The following is a 22,593-nucleotide window of genomic DNA, read 5'->3' as shown; positions in this document are numbered from 1 at the left end:
GACCGTTATCACCCAGACCCCCGTGTCCTCCAGATCTCGGTGCCCGGTGTGTCGGACGGTTTCTACCTGTTCCTCCTGGGCCATTTGCCACGGGACCTTCAGCCCCCTGGGGGAGGAGACGGGTTTCTTCCTCCCGTTCTCTCCATCCTCGGATCAGATTCATCCTTGTAGAAGTGAATTGTGGCTTGAACTGGGAAACTGGCCAGCACTTTCCCCCCAAAACGGCAGATATTCCTGGCGATTTGGGTAAATAAAGTCTTAGGGGATGCTGAAACCCAAAGGCCCCCTGTGACCCAGAAGTTTGTTGGTCACCGCCAGGCTCGTGGTGTCGGTGATGCCCAGCGACTGCGAAGGACTCCAAGGAGGACAGGTGAGTCTGACTCAGTCTCTCTGTTCAGGCATTTTAAATGCGGCTTCCAGTTCTGGTCTGCTCAGCATCTCGGGGTCTCAGGATCCAAGGTCTCCATGGTGTGGAGCTCTGGGGCCCACACAGGGACGGTGGCCTCCGGGGGCAGTGACAGACGTGACCCTGCGCCTCCAGGGCTGCAGCAGCTGCCTCAGGTTTCATGGTGCCCACAGAGCCCACGCCCTTCTGGCGGCACCAGCGACTGGGACGTGCCGTCCCAATAGGATTTTTCACACAGCTAATCACAAAATGTATGTGGAACCACAAAAGACCCTGAATAGGTAAAGCAATTTAGAGAAAGAAGAGAAAATGTGGAAGTATGCTACTTGATATGAAACTACACAAGCTTTAGTAATCAAAACAGTATTGTATTGGCATAAAAACAAACTCTAAGTCAAAGGAAGAGAATAGAGACCCCAGACATAAACCTCCACCTATATGGTCAATTCATCTGTGACAAAGGAGGCAAGAATATCCAATGGGGTAGAGACAGTGTTGAACAACTGGACAGATACATATAAGAATAAACACAAAATGAATCACAGACTTAAATGTAAGACCTGAAGCCAAATATATGTGTGTGTGTGTGTGTGTGTGTGTGTGTGTGTATATATATATATGTATATATACTGGGACAATGGAAACAGAAGGAAAAAATTAAAAAAATATTCTACACCAAACTAAAATATTTTTTGCAGAGCGAAAAAAAACCATCAACAATCCGAAAAGACAATCTGAATGGGAGAAGGTATTCACCAATGATAAATCTGATAAGGGATTAATATCCAAAATATATAAGAAACTCATAATACACACACACACACACATCCAATTAATAATGGGTAGAGGACCTAAATAGATACTTCTCCCAAGAAGACATACAGATAGTTACAAGACATATAAAAATATCCTCAACTTCACTAATCGTGAGGGAAATGCAAATTAGAATCCCAATGAAATATCACCTCACACCTATCAGAATAGCTATCATCAATAAATCAACAAACAAAAAGTATTGGCAAGAATATGGAGAAAATGAGAAACCACCATGCACAGCTGGTGGAATTTTAAATTGATGTAAACGCCATGGAAAACACTAAGAAGACTCCACGAACAATTAAAACTAAGACCACTGTATGACACAGCAATTCTACTGCTGGTATTTATCTGAATAAATCCAGAACACTAATTTGAAAAAATATATGCACCCCTCTGTTATTGCAGCATTATTTACCATAGCTTAGATTGAAAGCAACTTAAGGGTCCATCAATAGACAATTGGCCCTGGCCGGTTTGGCTCAGCAGTTAGAGCGTCGGCCTTTGGTCCAGAGACCAGGGTTCGGTTCCCGCTAAGAGCATGTACTTCAGTTGCAGTTTGTCCTCGGCCCTGGTTGGGTCATGTGGGAGGCAGCCACTCGATATGTCCCTTTCACATCGATGTTTCTCTCTCTCTCTCTTCCTGTCTCTCCCTCCCACTCTATCTGAACAAAAAATAGAAAAATGTCCTTGGGGGAGTATAAAACAAAACAGACAATTGGTAAAGAAATGGTACATATAGACAATGAGATACTACTTGGCAATATTAAAGAATGAAATATTGCCATTTGCAACAACATAGATGGACTGAGAGGGTATTATGCCAAATGAAATGAGTCAGACAGAGAACGACAAATACCATATAATTTTACTTATATGTGCAATCTAAAAAATAAAGTAAACGTAACCACAAGATGGAAATAAACTCATGAATATAGAGAAAAAATTGATGGTTGCCAGATGGGAGGCAGTTTTGGGGGGATGGGTGAAAAGGGAAATGGGATTAAGAAATAAAACTACCAGTTATAAAAATAGTCATGGGGATGTCAAATACACATAGGGAATATAGTCAAGAATGTTGTAATAATTTTGTCTGATGTTAGGTGGGTACTAGACTTATCAGGGTCATCACTTTGTAAGTTCTATACATGTCTAATCACTATGTTGTATGCCTGAAACTAATTATAATATTGTATGTCAACTGTAACTGAGAAAAATGAAAAATAAAAATAAAAGAAGCAGCCTGCAGGCATCAGGGTAGACTGGGAATGGGAATGACCAGGCATCATGTGGAAAGTCTCTCATTCACTCTGGCTCAGGCTCAACACCTGTGAAATGATGGGTCAGTAGACATGAGCTTCTTGGTGCCTTTCCTTCACAATTGATATATAAGTGACATGTGACATTATAATACTTTCAGGTGTACAACTTAACAGATTGTTATTTGTGTACATTGTGAAATGACTACCACAATAAGTCTAGTTGACATCCCGCACCTTACATCAAAAGAAAAATAAAAACACTTATTATTAGATTTACTCTGTAGCAACTTTCAAATGTAAAACCCAGTGTCATGCATGGTTCCTTTATCAGTAGTAGGATTGCTTGACAATGGGCACTGGGAAATTAAGAGGACTTTCCTCTGTGAACTTGGGCTGCTATGGATAAAAATATATACATAGCAAATCAAATGCCCACACATGAACTAAGCAGTCTCTAAACAGAGCTTTAAACCTGTCATGTTTTTTTTTTTTTCAAAGAGGGGATGGTTGTGCAAAAATATGGAAACAAAATTTATTTGCTGTACTTCTACATTTTAATAAAGTTGGTTTTATTCTAAATGAACTAAGAGATTTTTGTAATCTGTAATAGTGCAATGACAGACTCAAAGACAAACTTTCAGTGACCATGCCTACAGTAAGTAGAATTATGATGTCTTCTAAGTGTTCTCTCCCCTGATGTGCACTCTCTACATAGTCCTTGGGCCTGTGAATATGCTTAATATTAATCCTGTCTTTAGATTATGTTATGCATCCCAGGTTGACTTTAAGAGGGAGATTTCCAGGTGAGCCTTACCTAAGTACATGCGCCCTTTAAGAGCAGTTTTCTCTAGTTGGTGGCAGAGAAGGTAGTCAGAGTCATTCGAAGCCAGACAAGGATATGGTTCACCATTGCTGGCTTGAAGATGGAGGGGAGTTTCCCAGAACCTCCATAGGAAAACATAAGCCCATTTGAACCTTGTTTCAGCTTGTGGCACACTGAGCAGGGCACCCGTGTCTTGTGCTGAAATCTGACCTGGGGAGCTGTGAGCTAATGAATGTGTGTTGTTTTAAGCTGCTAAGCACATGATAATTCATTTTGCAATAATAGAACATGAAGAACTAATCTGTAAAAAAAGTACGAATGGTAGCCTATAGAGCCCTACTCCTCAGAAGAATCCAGGATCATTCTACCACGAGAAACACATGAATTTTGGAGTCACAAAAAAGGGAATCTAGGCATCATCTCAGAAGGAGTTTTCAGGAAGGATGTATACTAAGACATGTTACCACAAGCTTCTTCTGGAATTCCCGCTTGTCATCCTTGAAGGAGCGCTCCATGAAGATGGCAATGGCTTCCCTCTCGCAGGCTGCGTGCAGGTCCAGCAGCTCCTGGAGCGAGTCTGTGGGGAAGCTCACTCGCTGGGCCATCTGCTCAGTGTAGTGATCGGCCGCCTTCTGCACAGCTGCTGAGTTCTCAAGCTCAGCCAGTGCTGTCACCGCGTTCTCCAAACAAGGCACAGCTCCACTGTTGATGGCATCCACATAGGCCTTTGCCAGAGTCCCGAGTCCTGAATGACACATGATATTTGAGAAATCAACAGGAATTTCTTGCTTGTCATTTTGTAAGCTTTAGAGCTCAGCATTCTAGAAATCGCAACAATTTTATTGAAATGAGGTGTTCTGTTCTTCTCCCCGTGTTCCTCCTTGTGCTCATCCTTGTCTTCTCTTCTTTTTTCTTTTCTGTGTCCACTCTCTAATCGTAACATTACTGTGTATTCTAGTCACACTTTTTTGATTTATGGATTCATCACATTATAATATAATAATAATCGCAACCAAGTCAAGGATTTCCTAGAATAATTTTCCCACTGAAACTTTATAAAGACTATGTTTTATAGGTAAGTAAAGTTGATAATTTGTTCACACTATTCCAAAATTAATGTGGGCCCCTTTTAAGAAATCATCATAATTTCAGGACAGTGACACAAGTATTAAAACCAGTATGGGCATATTCAGCACCGGGCACTGTGTGTCTGCCCTGGGGCATATCCGTGATTCTTGCCCTGTACATAAATCTATAGTTACATTTGTTTCTGAAACTTTCCATGTGCTTTCAGAGGCTCACGTTTTGCTATATATTTTCTAACTGGTGTAAATTCACAAAATATCTTGTGTATCCTCACCGTGAAGCACTCATCTCGTTGGTCCTATAAGCATCATGCAGATTCTTATCCTTAACAGCAAAGTGTGTTTATGTCATTCGTGTATGAGTTTCCTGAGACACAGTAGGCTCACATAGGGAAACTTTAATGAGAAAACATGCATGTCTATGTGTGGTGTGAATCTCTGCTTTTTCCACATCACAGAGAGAAGGCAACAACTGCCAGCAAACCCAGAGTGCAGTCACACACACTGAACCACAGAGGAACATGCTGTAACAAAGAAGACTCACCATTTCCAGTGACGGTGATTCCCTGTCTTAGGGTCTTGGTTTTTGCATGTGTGAAGATATAGGTACAGAAAGTTCTGTATTGTTCCTGGAATTCCCTTCCTAGTTGGTTTTCTGACACCTTCTCCATATGTTGCAATAATTTTTTGTCATTTGTAGGCCAGTCAAAGACAAAGCACTTACGCCTTGGAAAGAACTTTCTGATATACTCTCTAGGCATGTTGGATTTCTGGATTTTAGGATCCTCACCTGCAGAAAAGAAAAAGAGCAATCACTGATGAGACAGCCTTTGGGCACAGAGGTTGAAAACTTTTATTTCTTTGGATCACTGTATCGCTGGTTCCTGTAAATCTCCCTTTATTTAATCATATTAACCTAATGCCAATCTACCCAAAACATAGACATTTTATTTCTTTATTTTTGTTCAGAGCCAGGAGTAAAGGAAGTACCTCTGGAGAAGAAGAGGACGTATCATTCCCAAGTGAAGAAATTAATGATTGTTTTATTAGCCCTTCTATGGTATCCAGTGGCTTGACTATTTATTAGATGTTTTTGAATGTTAGACTAATCCTCAGAACTGTCAGAAATATCTTTGATATCACTGTACTTGTGACAGAAGTAAAACATGGGCTCTGAAATAAAAGTAAATCGCTTCCTAGTAGAAATAAGTATGTGTATGATATTTATGGGGAAAATATCAAGTGAAGGACTGATGATACTCAGAACAGTAAAGAGAAACTTCAAAAATCAGAGTTAAAAAAAAATACACACAAAACAAATATGTGCAGAGATTTTTTTTTTTTTAGTAGATATCATAAAAAAGTAAGGTTTAGTGTCCAGCCTGTGTGGCTCAGTGTTTGAGCATTGACCCATCCACCAGGAGGCCACTGGTTTGATTCCTGGTCAGGACACATGTCCAGGTTTTGGGCCAAATACCCAGTGGGAGGCATGCAGGAGGCGGCCAATACATGTTCTCTCTCATCGATGTTTCTATCTCTCTCTCCTCCCTTTCTTTTTCTCTAAAAATATCAATAAAAAGGAAAAAAAAATTTTAAAGTATAAGGTTAACTTAATGTCACTTGGGAACCATACTGGTTCTCTATATCAGATTATTTTGTTCATTATGTTCCACAAATAAGTGAGATCATGTGTTGCTTGTCTTTCTCTGACTGGCTTATTTCACTCAGCAAAATACTCTCCAGGTCCCTCCACGTCGTCTCAAAGGATAAGAGATCTCTCTTTTTCACCACTGCATAGTATTCCATTGTGTAAAAGTACCACCGTTTTTTTTTTTTTATCCACTCAGCTATTGATGGGCACTTGGATCATCAGAGAGATACACATTGAAATGACTATTTTTTTTCATGTTTTATTTATTTATTTTTTGCCTCCCATCATCAATATTTATTGAGCATTTACAGTGTACTAGGCACAATAGAACATACAAGAAAACATTGTCCCTGCTCTTGAGGAGCTTACATTCTAAAAGAAAAAAAATACACCTCTTTTGAAATGGTATTTTCGTTTGGTGTTTTGCAAGGTACTGAGGAAATAGTCTGTAGGGTGAGCTTTGGGTACAAGTTAGCCCCATTATTTAAAGAAAAGAGGAAGAAGAAGATTTTAAAGGCAGCCAATGACAGACCATTCTGGATAGGTAGAGTTTCACAGGGAGATAAAACAATCTCATCAACTAAGGAGAGATTTGCTGCAGTAAATAGAATGAGGGAAATAGTTTGTGGGATGTAAGCAAAGGAAGTGAGGTATCCCTTAGATATTGAGTGGAGCCAGATAGATCATGCAGCCCCTTTTTCCAAGTACATGGCCACCAAGTAGAAATGATTGGTGACAGACAGAAGGCTATAAAAAAGGTAATCTTGTGTGCGCCTGACAAATAGAAAGAATAAAGGATCAAAGTTGAAGGCAGGCTATAACAGTATCAAGGAATTCTTAAAAACAAAAGTGATTTGGAAGCACAAAACTTACAGATAATGCTACCCAATGTCATGATGGGCCAAGAACACTGCGGCTTCCCAAGTTAGAAAATACCATACACTAAAATTTTAAATGGAACACATTATTTTTTTCCAATCCCCACACCTCTGAAAAACAAACAAACAAACCCAACACCTTTTTTTCAGGGGGCTGAGGGTAGTTGAGGTATGGGACATGGTTGGGAACAGTAGTTCTACTAGTAGTATTTTGTTATGATAAACTTTGTATTTAAACTTGGTAAAAGCCCATTAGCTGCCAAGAGGGAATAAGGAATATATTTCCAACAATGTACAATTTCCTTTAGAGAAATTTCAGAACCAAAACACTAATTTACATGAGAAGCTGTAGAGAAGTAGTTGAAAAGTCCATTCATAAAACTTTTATTCCACTTACATGAACTTAATACATGTGTTCTTAACAATTATGCTTAGATTGTTCATGAAAATTTCATAAGACATTAAACAAAGCTAGCCATTATCTCAAGTTATTTCCCTGTTAACTATTGTTACAGCACATGCATGTTAGGCAAGTATCAAAAAAAAAAAAATCACAAAAGCAAAAAAACCTAAAAAAAGTTAAATACATGGTTTTGTTTGTTTTGTTTTACTGCTGTGCTTGATATACATGAAGTAATGAATATCAAGCAATTCATTTTACTGCATCTTTACTTGCACATTTGTTCTTAGGTTGCCTAAAACATTTAAATACAAATAAAATGACTGTAGCAAAAGTAATGAAAGCAAACAGCAGGTAACTTTACAAATAATGGAATGTGAACCGTTTCTGCCCGTATCCAGAGTAAATTGGGTCACAACTAAAGGAACACTTCTGCAGCTGTAGTCAAAGGTGTGCACATTGAAATTGAGTATTCCACAGATACACACATGGTTCAACATGTACTACCCATGGGATATCCATTTCTACCACAGCCCTCTAAGTGCTCCTAAACTAAAGTACCCACAACAACTACACCTGTGACTGGAACCAATTATCCCTTTTATTCTCCACCAGGACAAACCATATGTAGGCAGTTCTCTTTGCTTAGACATGGAAGCAATTTTAACACCGGCCCCTGTGAAGCCACAATGTACCAAAAGTACTATGCCAAACATTTTTAACTTGTATAAAAATTCCACATCCCCATATTGGCCACCTCAACATGAAAACATACCTCCCTAAATGTTAACTGGCTCTACTCCCCTAATATTAAACATAAAAACCACATGGGAAATATAGAAATTCAAATAGAAGGAACATAAACCTGTCATAAATCATAAACAAAAAACTATTTGTGGGACAGCATGGATGACAAATGGTCTACTGTGTAAATTTTAGAATGAGGCAGACAAAAGTTTGAAGGCTGGTTAATTTTCTCCTCCTTCCCCTGCTTTAGCTTCATCTCCTTGGGTATTCGATTTCCACAATGTCAAATTGTTTCTCAGTAATTGCATTATTAGCTTGCTGTCTTTGTATGACTCTTCACTTACTGTATCAAGTTCAGCAATGGCTTCATCAAAAGCTGTCTTTGCAAGAGAGCAGGCTTTCTCCGGGGAGTTCAGAATCTCATAATAGAACACAGAGAAGTTAAGGGCCAGACCCAATCTGATAGGATGTGTTGGTTGCATTACCTTTTTGCTGATTTCCAAAGCTTCTTGGTATGCTTGTTGTGACCGATCCACAATCCCTTTCTTGTCATCCCCTGGCAACCTCAGCCAAGTAACGGTAGTAGTCTCCTTTCATTTTCAAATAGAAGACTTTGCTCTCTGCTTGTGAAGCATTGGGGATCAATAACTTTTCCAACAGAGACAGTACATCATTGCAGATATCTCTTAGCTCGGTCTCAATTTTTTCTCTGTATTCTCGAGCCATCTGCTGTTTTTTCTCAGCACCTTCTGTCTTTTGCTCAATACTTGAGACGACCCTCCAAGATGACCTACGGGCTCCCACAACATTTTTATAAGCAACTGAGAGAAGGTTCCTCTCCTCATTGGATAATTCAGCTCCTTGCTCAGTTACAGACTTCATGCAGGCTGCCATGTCATCATATCGCTCAGCCTGTTCGGCCAGTTTGGCCTTCTGCACCAGCTCATTTTTATCCATGACTGGATGTTCTGTGTCCGGAGTGAGTGGCGGCGGACCGACGGGGACTCAGCAGTCTCTGGGCCTATTTATTTTTTATTAATTAATTTTTGTTACAGATGTTTTTCCTTTTCCCCCCAACTGATTCCGCCCTCCCCCTCCCTCCCTGCCCTGTCCTCAGCTTTGTTGTCTATGTCCATTGTTCATGCATACATGCATATAAGTTCTGTGGTTTATCTCTCCCCCACCACCCCCTCTTCTGGCGATTGTCAGTTTGTACCCCACTTCCACATCTCTGGGACTACCCGATTCCTCAGACTGTTATGTTCATTATATTTCACAAATAAGTGAGATCATATGAAACTTGTCGATCTCTGTTTGGCTTGTTTCACTTAGGATGATACTTTCCAGGTCCCTCCATGTAGTCTCAAAGGATAAGAGATCTTTCTTTCTTACAGCTGCATAGTACTCCATTGTGTATATGTACCACCGCTTTTTTATCCATTCGTCTACTAATGGACACTTGGGCTGTTTCCAGATCTTAGCTATTGTAAATAGTGCTGCTACAAACATGGGGGTGCACATATTCTTTCTGATTGGTGTTTCAGGCTTCTTGAACTTCCATTTGACCCAGTGATCCCACTTCTAGGAATAAAATGACTATTAAATATCACCTCACATCTGCCAGAATGGCGGTCATCAACAAATCCTCAAACAACAAATGCTGGCAAAGATGTGGAGAAAAGGGTGCCCTAGCACACCGCTTGTGGGAATGCAGACTTGTGCAGCCACTATGGAAAACAATATGGTGTTTCCTCAAAATATTAAAAATGAAACTGCCATTTGACTCATTGATTCCACTTCTTGGAATATACCCAAGGAAGCCTGAAACACCAATCAGAAAGAATATATGTACCCCTATGTTCATAGCAGCACTATTTGCAATAGCGAAGATCTGTAAACAGCCAAAATGTAAAATATTTCATATATGAAGGATTTAACTATGCAGGCTATTGAAATAGACTACCTAAAAAATGTTTCAATAATACAGTCCTTTGATTCTGTGTTTACCATCTTCTGTACTAATGGGCATTTTTTTCTAAATAGAACAAAACATAGCTCTGAACTTAATCATTAACACAAATATTTGAGCCTTAGCAGGTTTTAGCATTGGTTGTAATCCTTTAATTTTTTTCATTGTGCCAATTTTTCTCAAATCACTTTTCCAATATTTTATTCTACACATTCTCAGCTAGCTTAACTTCTTGTTTCTTGAGTTTTGCAGTAATAAGAACTGACGCCCTACTCACTGCCATACACATATCACTGTTAGCATAGGCCTCAATGTGATTATAAATAAACATTGCCCTTAAGTGCTGAATGACAGGGCTCAGTTGATCCCACATCCTACTAAACCCTCTACCACCCAGACTGTGCTCTGATACCTGGAATCAACTTCAAGGCATTCTCCAGGTACTCATCTTCAGTGATGGTGCGTCCCTTTAACTTCAGCTCCAGCAGGAAATCCCGTACAGCCCAAAGTCTGGGAAGAAACTCACAAACTCAGCTGAGTCATCCACTTCACCAGAGCTGGGGGAGGATTTTGTCCTGATCAGCTTTGTTAGTTCAGTCACGTAGCTGGGATCTTAGCTAAGGAATGAGAAGTGCTCCATGCCAAAATGTCCTGTTCTTATCAATAAGCAAGTTTTATGAACCTTCCCATTCACCCAGTGTCCCTTTGTCCTCACCCATGATTATTGACAAAAGGAAAAAACAAACAATAACATAAAAAAAAAGAAAGTCTCAGTTACATTCCCATAGACCCCATGACCCCTGGTGGTTCAGCTCCTGGAAGGATACTGCAGCTGCTCCAGGGCCTGGTGGTTGATGGTGCCCACGCTGTTGTAGACAAACATGCTGCTCAGGAGCACGGCCAGGGCAAAGATCCACGAGTCATTTTCAGGGTCGCTCTAGGAAGCACATTACAGCAGTGGACTTAGGTGTCTGCTATTCATTCACCATCCAGTTGTTCATGCACTATGCCAGCTCTATTATAACTGAACTGTAGGGCAAATAACGTACACTCTGAAGACAGTGTGCATTTAAACCTCATTTTGGTGTCTTAACATTGACTCCTTTTATGGCCTAAGTTCTTTAGCAATTAAGAGAAGTGAATGACACTAAAACTATGTGTCAAATATTTCTCATAGTTCCGAGAACATAGACATATGCAGTAAGTGGGTAATGATTTTTTGGTAACTTTCTCTTGACAACAGGCTAATTGAGGACACAAATGGTATTCAATTAAATTCACCAAATTCCCATTTTACATCAAAAAATGCCAGACACTGCATTTAGTTTTGTGGATATCAGGTTCCACAGGGCAATCTTGAACTTGAAGAGATGACTTGCTAGAGGGGCAGATATCCATGGCAACATGTAAATGCATTCAAGGTGATCAATCCTGCCAGGAATGAAACCCAATGTAGTAACATAAATGACAAAGGGGGAAGGCAAAATCCAGAAAAATTACTCTGTGATTACAGGGCAAAGAATAATTATGTCTGAAGCAGATGCAATCTCATTAGGTTGAAAATAGCTACACTGAAAGAGTGGACAGAATGTGCAACTGTGGAGATAAAGGGACCAGGCAGGTGGAAGGACCAACAGAATAGTCAAAAAGTGTGGTCATACAGAGAAACTACAGGTTATTTTATTTGATTGAAGTAGTAGTCATGGGTGTGGTAGGAACAAATGATAGGCTGAAAATCAGACCAGAGTACATCAAGAGTGATGTTGCAATAGAATCGGATACTATGGTTGTAAGGGTGGCAAGTCCTTCTGCTGCTACCAGTTGACAGTTAGTTATGTTTTGGTGCCTTTACAAATGTAACTAGATTTAAAATAAAGAAGGTTTATGTAAACCACAGTAGGTTAAGAATGAATAGGCCCTCTTGGGTTTACACTGAGGTGATTCCTGTGAACTGAAAACCTGAATTATCAAAATTCAGAGCATCCCTGCCATAGCCTCTGTGGCTCAGTTGATTTGAACATTGTCTCCTACACCCAAAGGTCATGGGTTCAATTCCTGGTCAGGGCACATATCTGGGTTGTGTGTTTGATCTGATCGGGGAGAGTAAGGGAGGCAACTGATTGATGTGTCCTTCTCTCATAGATCTCTCTCTCGCTCTCTCTTCTCCCTATCTCTCTCACTAAGATCAAGTATAAAATAAATAAATAAAAGGTGCACTGCCGCTGCTTTCAATTAAAATTTAACCTAATTCAAATAAGGACCAAGGATCGACTGCAACTAATACAGAAAAGACATACCTAAAAGTACCTATGGACAATATTTTTAGTAGCTCATGATTTTATGGAAGTCAGTGAGACTCCAGGACATTTCCCCAATCACGCGCATCTGAAGTACTTAACATAAAATCCTAGAATTTAGTTGCCCAATAAGCATTTGCTATCTTATAACTTTTACTCAAGTGAAAGACTAAGAAGATTAATATTTAATATGGAAAGTATTAAGCTAAATTTGCTGGAACAATATTTAACTTTATTATTCTTAATTGAATTTGTTGTGTATAAAATTATATCATAAAAGTTGAATTGAGGTGGCAAATTAAAATGTAGATTCTCTGTCTTACCTTTTCCACATCGGCCAGGCCCTCAGTGTCCAGAAGGACCAGGGTGTGGTTGAGCTTGGAGGGGTGGGGCACACACCACATCCAGATGCCCTTGGTTTCAGACCTCACCGTGGATCCCAGAGGGAAGCCTGCAAAGGAAGAGGGGAAAGCCATGTACAGTAACAGCAGCTGGTCCGGGCTGCCCACAGGTTACTTTGGATAAACTTGTGGGAATGCGAGTGCATGGCGGGGAGGAGGGTGGCTTCAATTTTCTCAAGGACAGCCAATCTAACCTTTATACACATGAATGGCCTTATCAGGAAACACATTGTGTTCCCTATTCACCTCATTCTATCCATGGGTCATCATATGTCACATTGCAGAGTTAATATCAAGTCCGTTGACCTTTATAATTTCTTCTGACGCTGTAGAGCTCCCTTGTTCTTTAGGGTCTGATGGAGTTCAACCACTGGGTGGCACTAGCAGGAGATTGGAAGTCAGGCATGCGTCCTACTGGGTCCCCCCTAGTGAGCCCCAGTGTCCCAGGGCCTCTGTTCCTTTACTGTGCGTCACAGCCCTTTCAGGGAGTTCCATCCAACAGTGCCGGTCTTTGACACTCTCTGGAATTCACTTTTTGCTCGCCTGTTCAGGCTACAGGAGTGACCGAAGTTATCTGGCCATTGCTATCGCCAGTCTGTGGGTGTTTTCTCGTCTCTCATTGGTTCTGTGTGACCTGCTTATGCCCTTGTCTGAGTCCCTCTATTGAACACTCTTTATGTGCTCCTTGAGAGGTTCATGGGTGTCCTGCCAGGACCTGTACTGATAATCAGCTTTGTTGTTATTTTTTTCTTCCTTTTTACTCCTGTATTTTTCTCATGTCTTTTTTATTTCTTCAAGGAAATGAGTCTTTTGTACACTGCCTCAGGTGGGGATATAATGAAGGTGAAAGCAGAAAAGACCTATGAAACTTGTTTGCTTTTCTTTCAAAAGGCTTAAACCCACTGTAGAGAGCATGTGAGGATATGCCCAAGAACCTGTGTGTGATATATCCTGTCCAACAGTTCAACATTTTTAACATCTTCCATATACCACTGTGTCCTTCACTGAGGAATAGCAGTGATGAAATACCTAGGGAAGGTTGGTTCAGCATGACTCATGCTGAGGTAGGCTAGTAAAAAGCTAGGAAATTTCCTTCACAAGTATAATAGGAAAACAGAGACACATAGTTGAGGAAACTGGTAGAACCATTAGAGCAGATACAGGAGTTCCCCTTTCTAGACATCACATCTAGGCATCAGTTGTGTCTCAGCTTCAGACCAAGAAAAGCAGCAAAAACAGGTGGGTGACACCAGAACCAGCTGCAGTGACTAATGATGTCCTGTCCTGGCACTGATCAATCAGTAGAGACTTCGACCCTGAAAATACACACCTGGGAAACTGATGAATAATCTGCTGAAACCCTCCCCTGGGACCTCCTCTAAGCCTCCTGCCTGAAGAGAGATATAAAATCCTCATGGCAAAGGATACAACCTACACTCTCCCTCTGAGGAGCAGCCTGCACCATTCTCATCTTGTTCTTTCCCCATTTATCCCCACAAGTACACATCTTCTAAACTCTAAAGGTCCCCACAAGACTTTCAGCCAATGGAGCAATAGGCAGTGGCTGCACGTCTCAGGATAAGCCCTTGAATGTGTCTCCAAGGTCCTCTTTTTCTGACTTTCCATGAGCCAGGGCAGCCCAGCCTAGACCTCCCTATTTCACTGTTCCCAGCTTTAATAAACATACCCTCATAGTCACCTGAACTCGTGCTGTGAAATTTTTCCTCCACGAAGTCAAGGACCCTCAGACTACAGGCTGGCTTTAGGGAGACCCTCTGAGAGGCAGGTCCTGTGTCTGTGAATGTCTGGTGACCCAGAAATTGGATTTTCTTTTCTGAGCCTATGCAGCCCATCTGGCTCAGTTGCAGTGACTCAGATGGTCTTATCATGGCATAGAATAGCAGGATTCCACAGATAACCACCCAGGACCAACTCACAGATGCCAACCCGCGCTTGGTACCAGCAGGGCCCATTGTGACACAGTGGCTCCTTGTTTTGCCTTGGGTGAACTTGGTGAGTTCCCTTGGAATTCCAAGCCCCCTGTTTAAGGTAAAAAGCTCACTTTCTTTGGCCTGTTTTGTTGTTTGTTTGTTTGTTTTTTAATTCCCAAGACGGACCTAAAGGTTATTGGTTTAGGGAACCTTAGCTATACATAAGGGTCGAGATACCTAAGGACAGGAGAAACAATGGATGGCTGGTTTATAACTTTGGCTTTTCAATGTGAAATTACTTTCTCGGGGTCTGATAAAACCTTTTACTGCATGAATGTCAACCTGGGTTCATTTTGTTCCAAGAATGGAACTCCCTCCAGCTTGAACCTCTGGCATTCTTAGGCAGTGAGAATCTTTGTGGAGCAGGAGGAGAAACTGACACATGAGAGTTACCTTAAGACAATGATGAGACCTCAGTTCTTGTCTTCTTAAAGGAAAGATTTCAGTCAAGAGACAAAGTGCAGGGAAATAAAAGGAGGAGTAAAAAGATGGCAGTGGGCAGGACCAAAGTGAGGGTGAGTTGGGAGAGTGTTAATGAGTGTAAGAGAGATTGTGAGTGGACGTGAGTGTGGACGAGCAACCTCGAGCATGTAGAAACATGGGCCAGAGGGTTCCTGTGGATGGGGAGCAGTCAGCTACCGGGGCAAGTGGCTTGTCAGGAGGCTTCTCCCTGCTCAGCCTGAAGGCACACTATTTGGAAGATCCTTGGTCTTTTCTGGGAGGAGGCAATGGGAATCAGCTAGGGATGAATGACCTGAGTCCACCAGTACGCCTTGCACCATCAGATCAGTGGACCCTGCTGTGTCAATGCAGACCAGCATCGAGTAGCAGCACTATCCAGGTGCCTGTTGCAGTAGCTGCAACCCACAGGAAGCTGAGCACCATCGCCCACAGCAGCAGCCTGATTGCAGCCCAGCACCATCCTTCACAGCAGTAGCCTGATCAGAAACCAGCACCATCTCAACAACAACAGTCTGACCTCAGCCTAGCATCATCCCCCACAGCGGTAGACTGATTCAGAGCCCAGCACCATACACCACAGCAACAGCCTGATCTAAACCCAGTACCATCTCCCATAGCCACAGCCTGATTGGAGCCAAGCATCATCCCCAGCAGCAGTAGCACTAGCTAGGGAGCCCAGCACTTTCCTCCACTGCAGCAGTAACTGGGTATGAGTGGATCCCCACCACCAACAGCAGCTGAGGCTTGGGAGTGGAAACCAATCTCCAGGCAGCAGCAGCAGCACAGATCTGCAGCTGAGACCAACCCCAGCATCATCATCAGAGGCTAATAAGGAGTGGTGGCCCAGCCCAAGCAGCAGCAAGGCTCAGGAAGCCGAGACCCACCCCTGACAATGCAGCAGTGAATTTGGGGTGTAGCCCTTCCCCCAGCAGCAGCAAACTCCCAGGAGCTGAGCATCCTCAGCCCCCAACAGCAGCAGAGGATTGGAAGCTTAGAGAACAGCCTGGCAACAGCAGCAGCAGTAGCAGTGCAAACTGGGAGCTGACACTCACCCCAGCATAATTAGCAATGACTGATCATGAGCTGAGCCCCACCAGGCAGCAGCAAACCCAAGCAGTGCCCCAGCAGTACTCATGCACCCTAGAAGCACACCAGCTAAACCCAAGCACCCTAGGAACACATACCATGACAGACCAATGCCAGCCGCCAGTTGTCAATCCTCCAGGACCCATAGAAGGCAAGAGGCACCACACACTAAAACAGTCTGGGAGGCTCAGCAGCCTGATATGATACACATCAATCTGCCTACACATTCCAACATCCCTCACCAGGCTTAGAACTACCAGACTGCTAAAATGGTGAGACAAAGAAACACTACCAAATGGAAGAAAAGGAAGAGTCACCAGAAAAGGAACTATAGAAAATGGAAAACAGCAATTTGTCAGATAAAGAATTCAAAGCAATAATTTTAAGGGTGCTCAAACAATTTAGTGAGAACTACAAACAACTTAATAAGATTTATGAAGAGCTCAGGGGGAATGACATTAGCTTAAAAAAGGGGTAGAAGCTATTAGTACAACTCAAAAGAAAATAAAGAATGACATAGCTGTTATGGAAAATACCTTAGAAGGATTCAATAGTAGATTAGAAGACGCTGAAGACTGAATCAGTGAGTTAGAAGACAAGGTAGGAAAAAAAACAAACCCAAATAGAGCAACAAATGGAAAAAAAAATTAAAAAGCAGGAGGAGAATTTAAGAGAGCTTTGGGATAATACAAAACATAACAACATTTGCATCATAGAGGTACCTAAGGAGAAGACTCAGAGAGAGAAATTGAGAACTTGTTTGAAGAAATAATGATGGAAAACTTCCCTAAACTGGTGAAGGAAAAAGTCACACAAGTCCAGGAAACACAGAGAGTCCCAAGCAAGATGAACTCAAAAAGACCCATAGCTAGACACATCATAATTCAAATGGCAAACATTAAAGACAAAGAAAGAATCATAAAGGAAGTAAGGGAGAGACAGAAAGGTACCTACAAGGGAGCTCCCATTAGACTGACAGCTGATTTTTCAATAGAAACACTGCAGGCCAGAAGAGAGTAGCATAAATATACAAGGTAATGCAAAGCAAGGGTCTGAATCCAAGACTACTCTATCCAGTAATGCTATCATTCAAAATTGAAGGAGAAATAAAGAGCCTCACAAACAAACAAACAAAACAGGTTAAAGGAATTTACCACCACCAAACCAGCACAGCAAGAAATGCTAAAAGGACTATTGTAAGAAGAAAAAGAAATAGAGAGAGAGAGGAACACAGACATAAAATAAAAATGGCAACTAGTAAGTATCTATCCTTAAATGTAAATGGCTTAAATGCTCCAATCAAAAGACATAGGGTAGCTGATTGAATAAGAAAACACGACTCATATATATGCTGTCTACAGTAGATGCACCTCACAACAAAAGACTCACACAGAATGAAAGTGAAGGGATGGAAAAAATTTTCCAAGCAAATGGAAATGAAACAAAAAATGCTTATGTAGCAATATTCATATCTGATAACATAGACTTCAAAATGAGGGCTACAAAAAGAGCCAAAGAAGGTCACTACATAATATTAAAGGAAGCAATCTAAGAAGAGGATATAACCCCGGTAAACATATATGCAACAAAATATATTTTAAAATTTCTGGAGGACTTCAAAGGAGAGATCAACAACAATACAGTCATACTGTTTCACTGTAACACCCCACTGACACCACTGGATAGCTCTTCTAGACAAAAATTAACAAGGACAGAGTCCTTAAATGACAAACTAGATCAGTTGGACTGAATTGATATCTACAGAACATTTCACCCCTAAGCTGCAGAATATACATTATTCTCAAGTACACATAGGACATACTTGAAGATAGACCTCCTGTTAGGACACCAAGTATGTCACTACAAATTCAAAAGATTGAAATCATATCAAACATCTTCTCAGATTACAATGGTATGAAACGAGAACTCAGTTACAACAAAAACACTCAAAACCATGCAAACACATGGAAGCTAAATAGCATGTTATTAAACAGTGAATGGTTTAAGGAGATCATGAAAGAAATTAAAAATGTCCTGGAAATCAATGAAAATGAACCCACAAAACAAAATCTATGGGACACAGAGAAAGCAGTTCTGAGAGGGAAGTTCATTACACTACAGGCCTACCTCAAAAAACAAACAAACAAACAAAATAAAACCAGGAGATCCAAAATGGCACCAGAGTGAATGGAAGCTATACAGACGGTCTCCCAGAACCAAACTGGAATTACAACTATAACACAGACAAATCGACGGGAAGAAACAACAGAAAAGCAGCTTGCGAGGACCATATAACCAGGGACACTGACTCGATTCTGGTAGGATTGTGAAGGCACGAGATGGGGGCTGGGAGCCCATGGTTGGCAGCTCTGCAGCGGCCTTAGCTGGGAGCAGGGCCCTCGGGTTACACTCCCAGGCGGCTCCACAGCACAGTGCCGGGACAGAGGCTAAAAAAGCCACAGCCACTCACTTTGGGCTCTGACAGATGGAGGGCAGACTGGACTCGAACTGTGTGGGGACACTCGGAACTTGGAGGGCACTCAGAGCTTTTGCTGAGTTGCTGCCACACAGGACGGTGGACATATTGATCCTTCCCAGGGCTCTCGGGAGAAGCAGCAGCCCCTCCCTCGGAGATCCAACCCCACCCTCTGGGTCATTGTAATGCTAATTGAGGTTTATTAACAACCAGCATCTGCCCCACCCTTGGGAAATCCCCTTATGCTGAGCACCTGAGGGAGTTTTTCAATCAATTTACAATCCAAAACCCTTCAAGTAACCTCCAGTGTTAGACTCCAGGCAAAAAGCTAGAGGATAACAGTACCTTTATTGGGCTAGCAACTTTAACCAGGAAAGTAAGACTTGTCAGTGGTGTTTAAGGTGGGTGCTCCCTCGCTCATCCAAACCCGTGAGAGGGAGCCACAAACAGCAGAACACCAACACCCACAGGGAAAACTTGACAGGCTCCAAAGCCCACTGTAATAGCCAAAATGGTGAAACATAGAAACAGAAGCCAAATGAAAGAACAAGAGGCCTCCACCAAAGATGAGATCAATGTGGAGAAGTTAGGCAAGTTAACAGAGCTAGAATTCAGAGCCATGATCTTGAGGAAGCTCAACAGCATGAATAAGGGCACAGAGATGCTGAAAATAAACCAATTGGAAATTAAAAACCACCAAGAAAGGATAAAAAATGACATATCAGAAATGAAAAACATATTGGAAGGTCTAAATAGCAGAGTAGAGGAAGCTGAGGACCGGATAAGTGAATTAGAAGACAGAGTAGAAAAATCAACCAATCAGAAAACCAAAAGAAAAAAACGATTAAAAACAGGAAGACAGCTTAAGAGAACTGTGGGACAACTGGAAATGTAATAATATTCGCATCATAGGAGTCCCCGAAGAAGAAGAAAATGAGCAAGGGATAGAGAATATATTCAAAGAAATAGTGAGAGAAAGCTTCCCTAATTTGGTGAAGGAAGAAGGCATTCAAGTTCAAGAAGCACCGAGAGCCCCAATCAAGAAGCACCCAAATAGGTCCACACCAAGACACATAGTAATTAAAATGCCAAATATTAAAGACATAGAGAGAATCCTAAAAGCAGCAAGAGATAAGCAATAGGTTACCTACAAAGGAAATCCCAAAAGGCTCTCAGCTGACTTCTCACAAGAAACACTATAGGCCAGAAGGGAATGGCATGAAGTAATCAAGGTCATGAAAAACAAGGATCTGAATCCAAGAGTATTCTAACCAGCAAGGCTATCATTCAAAATAGAAGGTCAAATAAAGAGCTGCTCAGACATAAAAAGGCTAAGGGAATACATTAGCACCAAACCAGCACTGCAAGAAATGTTAAAAGGACTACTGTAATTAGTAGAAGAAATAGGAATAAAAATATAACCACACTAAATAAAAACAGCAATAAATAAGTACATATCAGTAATCACCATAAATGTAAATGGACTGAATGCTCTGATAAAAAGACACAGAGTAGCTGATTGGATAGGAAAGCATGACTCATCTATATGTTGTTTACAAGAGACCCATCTCACAACAAAAGTCTCACATCGGTTGAAAGTGAAGAGATGGAAAAAAATTTTTCAAGCAAACAGACAGGAAAAAAAAGCTGGGGTAGCAATACTCATATCTGATAAAATAGATTTCAAAATGAGGGCCATAACTAGAGACAAAGAAAACCACTACATAATATTGAAAAGATCTATCCAACAGGAAGATATAACCTTGATAAACATATATGCACCCAATATAGGAGCACCAAAATATATTAAAAATCTTCTGGAGGACTTCCAAGGAGAAATTGACAGCAATACAATCATAGCAAGGGACTTCAACACCCCGCCGACAGCACTGGATAGATCCTCTAGACAAAAATTAGCAAGAAAACAGGGAGTCTGAATAAAGCACTAGACCAAATGGATTTATTAGATATCTGCAGAGAATTACACCCCAAAACTGAAGAATTCACATTCTTCTCAAGTGCATGTAGGACATTCTCAAAGATAGACCACATGATAGGACACAAACTAAATCTCTACAAGTTCAAGAAGATTGAAATCATATCAAACATCTTCTCAGATCACAATGGAATGAAACTAGAAATCAATTGCAACAAGAACATGCAAAGACATTTGAACACATGGAGGCTAAATAGCATGTTATTAAACAATGAATGGGTCACCGAGGAGATCAAGGAAGAAACTAAAAACTTCCTGGATACCAATGAAAATGAACACACAACAACATAAAATCTATGGGATGCAGCGAAAGCAGTTCTTAGAGGGAAGTTCATAGCACTATAGACCTACCTCAAGAAACAAGAAAAATTTCTAATTGACTGTCTAACCTCACAACTTAAAGAATTAGAAAGCAAAGAAAAAGAAAACCCCAGAGCCAGTAGAAGGAAGAAAATAGTAAAGATCAGAGCAGAAATAAATGACATAGAGACCAAAAAAGCAATTCAAAGGATCAATGAAACAAAGAGCTGATTTTTTAAAAAGATAAACAAGATTGATGGACCCTTAGGTAGACTCACCAAGAAGCAAAGAGAGAGAACCCAAATACACAAAATCAGAAATGAAAGAGGAGAAATAACAACCAACACCACAGAAATACAAAAGATCATTACAGCTACTATGAACAACCAAATGGCAACAAATTTGACAATCTAAGCAAAATGGACAAATTTCTAGAAACACACAGTCTCCCAATACTGGCCTGGGAAGAGATAGAATACTTGAACAGACCAATAACAACTAAGGAAATTGAAGATGCAATCAAGACTCTCCCAGCAAACAAAAGCCCAGGCCCAGATGGCTTCACAGGGGAGTTTTATTCAAAAAATAACTAACACCCATTCTCCTCAAACTATTTCATAAAATTCAAGAAGAAGAAAGACTTCCAAACTAGTTCTATGAGGCCAGCATAATGCTAATTCCAAAACCAGAAAAAGACACTACAAAGAAAGAAAACTACAGGCCAATATCCCTGATGAACACAGACGTCAAAATCCTGATAAAATACTAGCAAATCAGATCCAGCAATACATCAAAAAAATATTCACCATTACCAAGTGGGATTCATTCCACGGATGCAAGGCTGGTACAATATTCGCAAATCAATAAATGTGATACACCACATAAACAAATTGAAGAATAAAAACCACATAAACATATCAATAGACGCTGAAAAAGCATTCGCCCAAATCCAGAATCCATTTCTGATAAAAACGCTCAGCAATGTGGGAATAGAGGGATCATATCTCGACATAATAAAGGCCATATATGATAGACCTACAGCCAACATCATACTCAATCAACAGAAACTAAAAACATTTCCATTAAGAACAGGAACAAGACAGGGATGTCCACTTTCACCACTCTTATTTAACATAGTACTGGAAGTTTTAGCCACAGCAATCAGACATGAGGAAAAAATAAAAGGGATCCAAATTGAAAGGAGGAAGTGAAACTGTCATTATTTACAGATGACATGATATTATACATAGAAAATCCTAACGACCTAATCAAAAATCTACTAGACTTAGTAAATGACATTGGCAAAGTAGCAGGATGCAAAATTAGCATCAAGAAATCAATGGCATTTGTATACACCAATGATGAACTCACAGAAAGAGAAACTGAAAAAACAGTCCCATTTACCATCGCAGCAAAAAAATTAAGATACCTAGGAATAAACTTAACCAAAGAAGTAAAGGACCTATTTTCAGAAAACTACAGGACATTGAAAAAAGAAATAGAGGAAGATATAAAAAAGTGGAAGCACATACCTTGTTTATGGATTG

General features: G+C 40.8%; 2 protein-coding genes across 2 annotated transcripts in view; both read right to left on the bottom strand.

Annotated features, from left to right (window-relative positions):
• Positions 1 to 22,593, bottom strand: part of LOC118626728 (guanylate-binding protein 5-like) — a 56,102-nt gene that overhangs the window by 7,264 nt on the left and 26,245 nt on the right. Inside the window, 6 exon segments of the mRNA XM_036256772.1 lie at positions 3,772 to 4,052; positions 4,937 to 5,182; positions 10,450 to 10,545; positions 10,548 to 10,642; positions 10,865 to 10,974; positions 12,658 to 12,785. Of these exon segments, the coding sequence (XP_036112665.1) occupies positions 3,772 to 4,052; positions 4,937 to 5,182; positions 10,450 to 10,545; positions 10,548 to 10,642; positions 10,865 to 10,974; positions 12,658 to 12,785 (956 nt within the window).
• LOC118627272 (14-3-3 protein zeta/delta-like) lies at positions 7,655 to 9,101 on the bottom strand. Its single transcript, XM_036257575.1, is given in 2 exon segments — positions 7,655 to 8,626; positions 8,628 to 9,101. Coding segments are annotated over 2 exon segments (735 nt in total). The 5' UTR covers positions 9,026 to 9,101; the 3' UTR covers positions 7,655 to 8,289.

Source organism: Molossus molossus, unplaced genomic scaffold (assembly GCF_014108415.1).
Source record: "Molossus molossus isolate mMolMol1 unplaced genomic scaffold, mMolMol1.p scaffold_m16_p_12, whole genome shotgun sequence".
NCBI lineage: Eukaryota > Metazoa > Chordata > Mammalia > Chiroptera > Molossidae > Molossus > Molossus molossus.
Note: the sequence above shows the minus strand (reverse complement) of the source record. Positions and strands in the feature narration are given on the sequence as shown.